A 12,876-nucleotide genomic window follows, 5' to 3' on the forward strand; every position below is an offset into this window, starting at 1 on the left:
GAATCGGCCCGGAAGCCCCACGAGGACTTTATAGCCGAGATTAGTACCTCTTCCTCGTTCTCTTCTTCTTCTTCCTCTTTTTCATCTTCTCTTCCTCTTCCTCCTCCTCCTCCTCCTCCGTTATCTTCTTCATCCTCCTTCTCCTCCTCCTCCTCCGTTATCATTTTCCTCCTCCTCTTCCGTTTTCATTTTCCTCCTCCTCCTCCGTTATCATTTTCCTCCTCCTCCTCCTCCTCCGTTATTTTATTCTTCTTCCTCCTCCTCCTCCTCCTCCCCCCTTATCGTCCTGTTTGCCCTACTACCCTGAGAGCGTTGCACTTGCGATAAGCTATCGCGGGCCGGGAACACCTGTGCCGGGACGCACCTGTTCCCTCGTCCTCGTTATCAGTGAACATAGCAACAGATGCTATCTTTGACGGGAATGAATTGCGATTTTTCATTATTATTATTATTATTATTATTATTATTATTATTATTATTATCATTATTATTATTATTAATGTATTTTTATTGTTTATTTGTTTATTTTTATTTTTTTAGGGAAGAAATGAATTATTCTAGAAAATAATATATCGAGAAAGGATGTTGACTGATGTTCTTTTGTTCTGGACGGGTGTGGGCAAAGTCATTGTTTTGAAGGGCGTGTTACCGCATAACGGTGGAAAATAGTCCTGAAATAACTACATAATCTAATATTATTCTCACGCTTTTAGGCTTTTATACTTAAAAAGAGATAAATGATGAAAAAGCGAGGATATAGGAGTGAATGAAACGAAAGATGTCTAACCCAGTTACGAGGACCTTGAGCGGTGCCGGATTGGGCTCCGTCGCGGCGGGAGAGATCGATGGCGAGGCTGCCGCGCCGCCGTCTTTAACATTCCTTGCGGTTTGATGAGGCCTCGCTCGATCGCCGCCGAGCGCTCCCGGGGGCCTCGCGGTCCGCTGGGAGGTGGAGAAGGAGTCCCGGAGCCGAGAGGACCTCCGGAGGGGAAGGAGCCGCTTCCGGGGTTGGCCTCCTGCAGGGGAAAGACCTCTTTATCATCATCATCGGCGTCGTCCCTCTCTTCTTCTTCTTCATCATCTTCTTCTTCTTCCTCCTCCTCCACCACTTCCTTTTCCTTCTCCTCCTCCTCCTCCAGGAAGGGCGGATGCGATGAAGAAAGCCTGCAGGAGGATGAGGTTGTTCGGGAGCCTTGCGGGAGGGCGAGAGCGCGTTGGAGATCTGCCGGAGGAAGAGACAGTCTCGGGGAATCGCAGGAGGAGGACGAGGATATTTTCAAAATTCGCGAAGCCAAAGAGGGGATAATGTGATTAGCTTCTCGAAGGGAGGATAAGCGTGGAATGGCGGACGGCGTTGCATCACAGTTAGTCCTGTTGCACGCACGCACAGCCAGGAAATGGTCGCCCGATGTGCAATATGTTGTCCATTTACATAAATTACCTGCAGGTACGTTGTTTACTCGCTGCTAATGGCAATCGGTAGCGCCTGTGGCCGGCGACGCCACCTGACGACCTGCATGTCCGGACGCTTCCCCGCCGCCCGGGGGAATGTGCGCGCCGACTGATCGATGGCTGGGGACGCCTTGGGGACGGGGGCGGGGTGAGCACGCGGACACGGACGCCCAAAAGGGTACTTGAATGGACACGGACGCCCAAAAGGGTACTTGAATGGACACGGACGCCCAAAAGGGTACTTGAATGGACACGGACGCCCAAAAGGGTACTTGAATGGACACGGACGCTTAGACGGGGACTAGACTGGACAGGGGCCGCGCACACGTACAGGGACAAGATCTCGGACACAGACGTAGATATGTACACAGACACGGATAAACACCCGGACACGTACACGGACTTCCACGTACAGAGAATGACGAAGATTTATCAGCCTTGATGGTCCTCCGTTCTGTCAGTTGCTGGATAATAATGGCGTCTGGACCTGGGCGCACCTAGGCCTGTAATTTTTTCTCGCTTTCTTTGCTTCCTCTTCCTTCGTGTCTTGACTTTCTATCGCTTTCTTCTTTGTTTCTTTCGTGGTTAAGTATGAGGTCCTTTGTTTTATCTTCTTTGTTTATACATCACCAATTCTGAGTGTCTTAGTTCCTTTTCTCTTCCTTGTTACTTATCTTTTCTTTTCCCCTTTTCTCTCCTTTCTTCCCATCCTTTTTTCGTCTTCGTTTTTCTCTTACTTTTCCTTTTCCTTCTCTATCTTTGTCCTCCCTTTCCTTCCTCTATCTCTATCTCCTCTCTTCTCCTTTCCTCATTTCTCTTCTCACCTCTCCTCTTTTCCTCCTTTTCCTTCCTTCCTCCTTCCCCTTCCCCCCCATCCCCCGGGGGTATCGCGTCCTCCGCCCTCCCGATATCACCAAATTACAGGTGTTGTCTGCGGCCCGAAGTTTAATTCCGGATAATTAATGAGGTAATGCGGGAGTCGGGCGGCCGGCCTCGGATTGTTTGAAGAGGAGGAGGAGGTAATGTGTGGGTGAGGGCGTGCGGAGGGCGGGTGTGGGCGGGCGTGGGCGGGGCGCGGTGATGGATCCCGCGTAAAGTCGCCTCGTCAGGGCCGCCACGATGGCCGGGACGCCCACGATACTCAATTATCGCGCGCCGCCTCGTGCCGCCCGCGATAACACGCTATCATTACCCCGGGCCGCCGCCGCCGCTCCCGTGGCGCGTGCGCTCCGCCGTCGGCAGCCTCGATCCCGAGGGTGTCTGCGGCGCGAAATGGGAGGATGCCTTTGGCGGACGAAATTGGGGCCCTGCCATTGGGTCTTATTTATATGTCGGCATTATTGTCAATTAGATATTCATAGTGTATCCATTTCTCTTGTTACGATCAACGAAATCTCCAGATATAGGAGAACAGCTCATAAAATCGCTCTGATTTGTGTCAGTTAGATCCCCCAGAGGGAGAGGACCTTCTGTCTTCCACTCGCTCCGCTGTTCCGTATCCAGCCGTGCGGATTGCTGCCTTGACTTCAGTCCTTTGTCCCGCGTGTGAACTTCCCCGAACAGCGGCGTGGGGGCTGCGCTGCGTCCAGTTTCATGCCGATCCGCAGTTGCGAGCTGCGGTGCGGACTGTAGGCAGGAGGGGGGGGGGGGAGACGCTGCGGCCGATAATTACACATCTAAGTCATAGAAATATTCCGTGTTGAAAGCGGCAAGAACCGACGGACGGGGACGGGGTCTTTCCTCCGACCGTCGCGCTTCTTCCTGCAAAGTTTCGCTCAGTTCCGCCCGCGCTCGAAGCCCCCGCCCGGACGAAGCATTTTGAATAACGGATCCTATTACACTCGCATGTACACAATAATTTGATAGCCTTGTTAATAGGGCAATTTATATTTTTTCTGTCTCTCTCTCTCCCTCTCTCTTTTCCTTTTTTCTTTCTCTCTCGTGTGTTTTTCTTTTCTTTTTTTTTCTTTTCTCTTTGAAAGACTTGGGGGTGTTCGAAGCCGTTGGTTCGCCTCGGGTTCGATCATCTGAAGGTGAACCGGAGTCGAAATAAACAATGAGAAATGTGCAATAAGATGGCCCTTCCCGACGCCCGCCATTGGAGGAGCTGGCAAGCGTGTCATTCATTGCATGTGTATGACGTGGAGGGGGGAGGAGGAAGAGGAAGGGGAAGGGGAAAGTGTGAAGGGAAGGGAGGGGGAGGGGAAGGATGAAGGAAGGGGAGAGGGTGAAGGGAGGAGGAGGGTGGTGAAGGGAAGGGAAGGGGAGGGGAAGAATGAAGGGAAGGGAAGAGGAGGAAGGTGAACGGTAAGGAGGGGGAGGGGAAGGATGAAGGGAGGAAGGGGAGACTGAAGGGAGGATGGGCAAGGGTGGTTGCATGCTGTAGTCTATTTGTCCCGAAGAGCGGGCACCGGCGAAGGGGTTCCTACCAAGGAGGGATCAGGGGAAGGGGGGGGGGGGGAGACTGAGTGTCATAGCGTGATAGAGACCGATAGATCACCTTGTTATTATTCAGATATATCGTCGATGTACTTAACCGAGTGGGAAATGTGTTTTCCCCCTCGGTGCTACAAGGAAAACAAAAAGGAACAAAATAACCTTTCTCCTTTCCTACTTTTTTGCTCCCTCTCTTTCGCGATATGAAGGAAGCCCAATGCCAATAAGGAAAAAAAGAAAAAAAAATGGACACTGAAAAAAGTGACCAAGAATGAGTGGCGTTTTTTCTTCCAGCGTTCGAGACCCGCACGTGGTGGTTGCCGGCACGTGGCAGCTAATAACACGAAGGCGGGAGGGGAGGGGGTGATGTGCTAGGCCCTTGGCATTAATCACGCGTGCCTCCCTTTCGCCTTGACTGACTGTCCGTGGCTGATATTGTGTCGCGTCGGCCTCCTCTCGGTCCCTTGTCTGGCTCTGGGCTCTACTCTTCTACTTTTCTCTGCTCTACTCTCTTCTTCTCTTCTGTACTCTACTTCTCTCTTCTCTTCTCTACTGTACTCTCCTCTTTTCTCTTCTCTTCCCACCTCTCGTTGGCTGCGGCAAAACTGGAATGTATTTTCATTCTATCCTGTTCCTCAGCAGCAGTTATTCTTTACTCTCGTCAGCTGTGGCAAAGATGTCCATTTTTAAAAATTGAGTTCCTCAGCATTGTTCATTCTCGCATCGGCTATGGCAAAAAAATGGCAACTTTTTTATTTAGTTTCTGAGCGGTAGTAATTCCCAACGGAGGTCGGCTATGGCAAAAATGGCGGCTTGTTTTTTTTCTCTCTCTGTAGTAGTCATTCTTTACGTATGTTTGTTTTTGCAATAATGGCGTTTTTTTTTTAAATCTAATGCCTCAGCAGAGTTCATTCTGAGTTCATGTTAGCTATAGCAAAAATGGCGTTTTATTTATTTACTTATTTTTATTTTATTATATATATATATATATATATATATATATATATATATATATATATATATATATTATTATTATTATTAAGTTCCTCAGCTGTGGTTCTCTCGAGTCCGCTCCCTTCCTTCCAGCGCCGCAGACAACAGCATCAGCGGCCGTGCCTCCGCTGCTGCGTATTGGCACTGGCGCTAATTGTTGCTCCCGTCATTAATAACCGCGGCGCCCAGCCATCGCCGGCGCGCCATTCGTCACCGGTGCCACGCGGGGGAACTTGCGCGAGCTGGCACCGCCGGGATGTAATTACTGCCTCCGCTGTCTGGTTCTGTCTCGGAGGCTGAGGGGAGGGGGTGAGATGGGGGGAGGGAGGGGGGAGGGCATCCGAGAAAGGGAAGGAGGGAGGGAGCTGAGGGGAGGAGGGAGGAGGGAGGGAGAGAAGGAACTACCGGGGGGATGGGGGTGATCGCGGAGGACGTGCACGGCGCCGCCCGATCGCGGCCTCCCATGTGAAGCCTCCCGAAGGAGCCCTAACCGCCCGTCTCCCCCGCAGGGACGCCCATCAACCGCCTGCCCATCATGGCCAAGCAGGTCCTGGACCTGTACGAGCTGTACAACCTGGTGGTGGCGCGCGGCGGCCTCGTCGACGTCATCAACAAGAAGCTGTGGCAGGAGATCATCAAGGGCCTCAAGCTGCCCTCGTCCATCACCAGCGCCGCCTTCACGCTCAGGACGCAGTGAGTGTTTCATTATTTCCTTTTTTATCTCCTTATTCCATGTCTGTTCCAGTAGGCTTACTCCTTCACGCTCAGGACGTAGGAAGTGCCCCTCCTCTGGCATGTTCTTTCCCGTCCTTATTCCCGTGTTTCACATCCTTATATTCATTACCCCCTTCCTCCATTTCACATTCCAAAAACGCTCCAACGTATCCCCTCACGTCCAGAACACAGTAAGTGCCTTGCCGGTTGGAATGCCTGCCTCACATTCCCGGTCCTCATTTCCTGATTCCATTGCGTCATCGCCCTCAGTAATTGCCTCTCCTTCTGAACGCTTTCCTCATTTCATGTTCTTCACGAATCGCTGTAGAGTTATTCTGTTGTACTTTGTTATAAGCACTTTGAATGATGTGTTCGTATGGTACTTGTCCGTTAACCCCTTGTTGGGTATATACCTTGTGTGTGTGTTATTGTCAACATAGGAACCTGACAACATTATCCTGGAAACGTACTTCATATGCGGTAGAGTCAACATAAGAACAGAAAACTATACTATTCCCTGAAGACACTCCCAACATAGGAGTATAAAAAAAACATTATTCCCCGATATGGATTATGCTCAATAATGTGGTAGTTTCAACGCAGAAACCGAAAACCCCCTTAAATCCCTGTCCAGATTTTACCGGAAATCTACCTCATGACGGGATAGTCTCAACACAGAAACCAAAAACCCCTTTAAATCCCAGTCATAATCAACATATACGTCAGTCTAAAAGGAGGAACATAAAACCCGGTTATTTATTCCACGACAACATTCAGCCCGAAACACACCGCACACGCCTCCGTAATTGCGTAAGTCTCGACGTATCCAGGACACCTCGGTTGTGTGAAAGCCTTCCGTGCGGGCGTCGAGGAGCGGGTTAGAGAGCGTAATAATGCGATAATGACTCAAAGAAATTCGCGAAATATATGGGAAGAGGTCCGCTTTATTTCGCTGAAGGGCCGCGGGAATTGCCTGAGCTTCTTTTCGGGTGATTTGCGAGGGCGATTCGCGACGTGATTTTGCGTGGGTCGTATTCGTTCCAATTCCGCGTGCGTCGGACAGACAGATAGACAAGACAGACAGGGAGACAAAACAGACATAGATGTAGAAGACAGATAGAAGAGACAGACAGACAGATAGGCAAGACAAACAGGGAGACAGGGAGGTAAAACAGACATAGATGGAGAAAAAAAGATCGACAAGGCAGACAGACAGACAGAAACCAGACAGAGACAGACATATAGGCATACACATAGACATATATAATGCGTACTTGCATAGAGACCAACTAAGACAAAGAAGCAGACGGGACTAAAGAATGAAATCATGTATATATAAGAGGCGTTGATAGTCAAGGGGGTCGTCAAAAAGGGTGGTTTTGGCGAGATGGCGGAGTGTGTCGACCCGATAACCCCGTGTATGTCCGTCATTATTTGTGCGATTGCCTCACCACACGCCATCCCCCCTCCCTTCCCCCCCTTTTCCCTACTTTCTGGTCAGGGCACTACGGTGTTTCTCAGGTCGTTGGGTCTCGTGTGTCGTAGGTCATAGGTCATAGGTCGTGGCTCGCTGGGTCTCGTGGGTCTTAGGTCGTGGCTCGCTGGGTCTCGTGGGTCTTAGGTCGTGGCTCGCTGGGTCTCGTGGGTCTTAGGTCGTGGCTCGCTGGGTCTCGTGGGTCTTAGGTCGTGGCTCGCTGGGTCTCGTGGGTCTTAGGTCATAGGTCGTGGCTCGCTGGGTCGTAGCTTTTACGTCGTTGTAGCTCTAAGATCTTAAGTCGTTGAGTGTCGTGGGTCGTAGGTCGTAGGTCGTTGGCTCTCGTGGGTCGTGCCTCCTGGCGCTTGGCTCGTCTGTCAGCTGTGGATCGCGCACCGAAAGTATTGCGTGAGTCGGCTTTATACCAAAGAAAAGCTCTTGATGGACCGTAATAACACCATCCAGGGCAATTTTGGCGAGGATTTGACACGGAAGCTCTCAGCTGTTACCTGTTATTATTATTATTAGGATTGGTATTAGTATTATGGAAAGTTCGTAGGGTTGGATATACTTTTTTGGTATCTTACTATTTTGTTTTTCGGGCTTAATTTTTACATATATTCAGATGCTTATAGGGAAAAATTGATCTTGAATATCGAGTTGCTGAGGAATGGGATGTCCTTGTGTAAGGAAACGACGCTTAGGATAGGGGAAATTAGCTTGTAGAACCAGTATGTTCCCCACTCTCTCTTTCTTCCTTGCTCTCTCTCTCTCTTTTTCAGTTTCTTTCTCCAACTCTTCCATCTCTACCTCCCCCTCTTTACCTCTGTCCCTCCTTATTTCCCTCCCCGTTCCCTCTCCCCCCCCCCCTCACCCGGGAGCGCCAAGCAATGCCATCCGTTAGAGTGGCATCTGCTGCTTACGTATTTATGGGGGCGGCCGCCATATTGTAATTGGGGGAGGGGCGTAAGGAGAGAATTGGGCGAGGATGGCGCCCACACGAGGGGTTGGGCGGGCGTGAATGATGCGGGACCTCGCGCGCTTTTCCCACGGGCGCCCATCCGCCCAGAATTGACCTGTGCATTAATGATGAGGCGGCGGGGGCGGTGCCTTTCACCTGATCTCGGTTCATGGCGAAGATAACAGCGGGAGGGAAGGAGGAGCGTGGGGGTGCGAGGGGGAGAGGGGGGGGGCGGTGGGAGGTGGGTCTGAGGGGGAGAGGTGAGGAAGACAAAGAGGGGAAGGGGGGAGCGGGGAGGGCAGAGAAAGGGGCGAGGAAGAAGCTGGAGAAGGCAAAGAAGACAAAAGAGGAGGAGGTAAGTGAGGAGGGCAGAGAGAGAGAGAGAGAGAGAGAAAGGGAGAAAAAGGAGAAAAAGGGAGAAAATGGGAGAAAATGGGAGAAAGAGAGAGAAAAAGAGAAAGAAAAAGAGAAAAAAAGAGAAAAAGAGAGAAAAGAGAGAAAAGAGAGAAAGAAAGAAAGAGAGAAAGAGAGAGAGAAAAGAGAGAAAGAGAGAAAAAGAGAAAGAGAGAAATAGAGAGAGAGAAAGAGAGAGAAAGAGAGAGAGAGAGAGAGAGAGAGAGAGAGAGAGAGAGAGAGAGAGAGAGAGAGAGAATGGGAGGGAGGGAGGGAGGGAGGGAGGGAAGCTGGGGAAAGCGGAAGCGATGGGCAGAGAGAGGTATCTTTAAGACTGCAAGAAGGGACTATTTCGTTTCCCGAGAAGTGTAACGGAGAGCAAGATGGATTTCCCCGGTGGTGAATCAGCGAAGGATTTATCTCCCCCGGGTGAGAGCAGCAGGGGGAGGGTCGAAGTGAAACGAGGGGGAGGGAGAGAGGTAGAGGAGAGGAAGCGAGAAGGAGGGAATTGAGAGGAGAGGTAAGGGGGAAAGGAAGAGAGGGAAGCGAAGGGACGGAGGGAGGGGTAAAGGTAGAAGAGAGAGAGAGTAAGAGTAGTGGAAGATCGAGAGGGGGAGGGGAGGAAGAGGGATAAAGTCGAGGAGAGAGGGAGGGAAAGGGGGGAAAGTCAGGGAGATGAGGGGGAGGTCAAGGAAGAAGGGGGGAGCCGCTCTTTGCCTGGGAAGTGTAGCACCTGCTCTCCCGGCTGACCCCTCAGCTTGAAAATTACACTGCTCGCCTCTCCATCAGTCGCCGCTGCCCCCTCCCCCTCCCTCCATCGCCCCCTCCCCCTCCCTCCATCGCCCCCTTCCCCTCCCTCCATCACCCCCTTCTCCCTCCCTCCATCACCCCCTTCCCCTCCCTCCATCGCCCCCTTCCTCCTCCCTCCATTGCCCTCTCCCCCCCCCTCCATTGCCCTCTCCCCCTCCCTCCATTGCCCTCTCCCCCTCCCTCCATCGCCTGCTCCCCCTCCCCTTCTTCGCCGCTACCCCCGCCCCTCCCTCCCTCCCTCCCACTCGTGCCATCTCCCCGGGCGCTCTCCCTTAACGCCGTATCGGATTTTCCTGCTCGTATCGCCGTGCAGGATGGGTAGGGGGGTGGGAGTGGGGTGGGGGAGGCAGGACAGGACCCACACCGACGCCGTGCAGAGCGCCGATGATTAGCGGAGAACCGATAGAGCCTTTTTGCTTTCGTAGAGCTTCGGACAGTTCCGGATGGAGATGTTGTAGGCGTCTGCATGGTTCTACGGCATAAGGATCAACGGTTTATGGTTCTATGGCTAATGGTTCTACGGCTCATGGTTCTATGGCATAAGGTTCTACGGCATAAGGTTCTACGGCATAAGGTTCTACGGCATAAGCTTCTACGAATTCCGGTTCTGCAGCTTGCGATTGTTAAGCTTCCGGTATCACGTAAAAAAAAAATAGAGGTCGCCAAACACCTTTATCCATCTACCGCCCAGCCCCCCCCCCCCAAAAAAAAAAAAAAAAAAAACAATAATAAGAAAATAAAAAAATAAAAGATAAAAAAAAATGAAATCAGATATCGATAACATCCATAAATACATTAGCATAGAACCACTCGCATAAACTCCTCTTATAAGGTAAACGTCGCGGATAAAACGTCAACAACCCCGTTATTATAAGGGATGCAGTTTGCCCCGTTACGTCCTGTTATCAGGGGATATGATCGCCGCAGCCGCCTCGTCGCACCTGCGGCCTGGGGTGATTTGGGGGAGGGGGGGGGGAGGGGCGGGAGGGGGGTGGGCGATATCGTTTTATCATCTGTGCGCGGGTGTTCGATATGCTGTCTTTTTCTGGCTTTTGTTTGGTGTTGGGGGGAAGAATGGGGGAAAGGGGGAAGAGAAAGAGGGGAGGAGGAAGGTGGATGGGGGGAAAGGGGAAGAGAAAGAGGGGAGGAGGAAGGGTGGATGGGGTAGGAGAAAGTAGGAGGAGGAGGAGGAGGAGGAGAGAGAGGAAGATACAAAGAAAGGGGGGGGATGAGTGAGATAAAGAGAAGGAATGAGTGAGAGAAAGAGTAGACAAAGAGTGGAGAGAGAAAAAAAAGAGAAAATAAGAGGGAGAGAGAAAAAAATAGAATAACATAACGAAAAACAGAAAACGCAGAAGAGTAGCTAAATAGATTTATCTCTTAGAGGCTCTCCCCAGCCCAGGTCGCACACCCAAGCATCGACGTTTTGCCCAGCCATTACCGCGGCCGATGCAGGGGGAGGGGAGGGGAGGGATCAGGGGGAGGGAAGGAGAGGAGAGACAGGCGAAAAGGTAGAAGAGAGAGAGGGAAAAGAGAAGGAGGGAGAGGGAGAGAGGGAGGGAGGGAAGGAGGAAGGGAAGGAGAGAGAGAGAGTTCGCGCGAGACAGAGCAAGTTAGCGACAAAGAAAGAAAGAAAAATCCAGAAAAAAGACGAGAGAGAGAGAGAGAAAGAGAAAGAGAGAGAGAGAGAAAGAGAAAGAGAGAGAGAGAAAGAGAGAAAGAATGAGAATGAGAAAGAGAAAAACCCGGAGCGGGAGACTGAAAGCGCCTCGTGACGTGGCGGTGGAAGCGGCCCCCTCCCGTGTGGATGGAGAAGTGGTCGTCTTCGTTAAGGTTCGGCGATAATTCCATCCGCTTTTCCCTCGGAAGTTGAGCGATGAGCCGGAGGTCGTGGTGGGACGCCGACCCGATCCGCTCCGTCGCTGTTTTTGCGGAGTGACGTCGGCTGGTTGTGTATTTGCGATTTTTTTTCTTCTTCTTTTTTTCCTAGTTAATAACTTCTTAAAAGATATTTGTATGAAAATCTAATAACCATGTTAAAGGAAAAGAAAGAGAATATGTATATATTTATGTATATAAATAATAGAGCTAATAGAGTAAAGAGTTAGAGCAAAGTACATATCCTGTAGACCTTATATACACACACGCTCAAGTGAAAAAAAGGTCTAATAGACAGATATGTCGAAGTCGAAAAAATTGCCAATAGACCTAAATAGACCCCATAGAGGGCTTCGTGTGGGCGTTTATCAAGAGACCTAAGCGAGGGCGGTGGGCGCGATGGGCTGGACGGGAGAGCGAGCGGGCCGGGCGCGCGCGGGCTGCCCATTAGGTTCGCAGAGATATTAATGGGGCGCCCGACGTCAGCCCCGCCCCCGCCCGGAGCCGACGGCCGCGCGACTTTCTCGGCCCTTCTGCTGCGCCTCCGACCGTTTCGATTGCGGCGGACGCACGCGACGCGGACGGGCGTGATTGCGGCGATAACTTTCGCTCGATTAAGCGGACGCGGAGTGCCGGGTGCGGTTGCGGGAGCGGCGGGCGTGCGGTCGGGCGGAGGGGCGGCAAGAGCCAGCGGGCGTGCGGGCGGGGACGGGGGGGGGGGGGGGTCATCGTCTCTCACCCCCCCCCCCCTTCTCAGATCTGGAGGAAGTGGAGGAAGGAAATGGAGAGAAGGGAAGGGAAATAGAGGAAAGGAGAAGGAAGAAAAGGGAAGAGGAGAGAAAGAAAAGAAAGAAAGAAGCAGGGAAAGTTTGGGAAGGAGGAGGGGTGAAAGGTGGGGAGAGAGAGAGAGAGAGAGAGAGAGAGAGAGAGAGAGAGAGAGAGAGAGAGAGAGAGAGAGAGAGAGAGAGAGAGAGAGAGAGAGAGAGAGAGAGAGAAAGAAAGGGAGAGAGAGAGAGCAGAAAGGGAGAGAGAGAGAGAGAAGGAAGGGAGAGAGAGAGAGAGAAGAAAGGGAGAGAGAGAGAGAAGAAAGAGAGAGAGAAGAAAGAGAGAGAGAAGAAGGAGAGAGCGAGAAGAAAGGGAGAGAGAGAGAGAAGAAAGGGAGAGAGAGAAGAAAGGGAGAGAGAGAGAAGAAAGAGAAAGGGAAAGAGAGGGAGGGGGAGAGGGGCCCAAAACAATCGATAAGTTCCCCAAATTTTCGTCAGGGCGAAGATGAATTTGGCGCGGGGAGTCTCGTAAAATTTACATGAGGTCCCTAACCCTTGCAGCCCTTATATAGGAAGGCGTGTTAAGTATGCCCTAAGTGATGGGATCTCGGACGACCCCCCCCCCCTTCCCCCCTCCTTTCCCCTTCCCTTTGCCCGCCTCGAGGATGATGGGAATCTAGGATGAAGAGGATGGGAATGGGGAAGGGAATTTAGGATATAGGGAATTCAGGGTGAAGGGATGGGACTGATAAAGGAAATTAAGGATAAGGGGATGGGAATGATGATTGTTATATAAAAAACCTTATCACACGCCATCATCATAACACGTGTTATTAAAGAGAGAGAGACAGACAGAGAGAGAGAGAGAAAGAGACAGACAGACAGACAGAGAAAGAGAGAGAGACACAGAGACAGAGAGAGAGAGAGAGAGAGATAGAGAGAGAGAAGAGAGAGAAGAGAAAGAAAAAAGAAAGAGAAAGAGAAAGAGAAAGAGAAAGAGA

At 51.3% G+C, this 12,876-nt stretch overlaps 1 protein-coding gene across 6 annotated transcripts in view; it reads left to right on the forward strand.

The window, feature by feature from the left end:
- LOC113812850 (AT-rich interactive domain-containing protein 3C) overlaps window positions 1-12,876 on the forward strand; it is a 210,754-nt gene that overhangs the window by 179,820 nt on the left and 18,058 nt on the right. For all 6 annotated transcript variants that reach the window (XM_070118843.1, XM_070118845.1, XM_070118847.1 and 3 more), the window contains one exon: window positions 5,391-5,574. In XM_070118843.1, the coding sequence (XP_069974944.1) occupies window positions 5,391-5,574 (184 nt within the window). The remainder of the gene's footprint in view (window positions 1-5,390; window positions 5,575-12,876) is intronic.

This window comes from Penaeus vannamei, chromosome 43 (genome assembly GCF_042767895.1).
Source record: "Penaeus vannamei isolate JL-2024 chromosome 43, ASM4276789v1, whole genome shotgun sequence".
In the NCBI taxonomy this organism is placed as follows: Eukaryota; Metazoa; Arthropoda; class Malacostraca; order Decapoda; family Penaeidae; genus Penaeus; species Penaeus vannamei.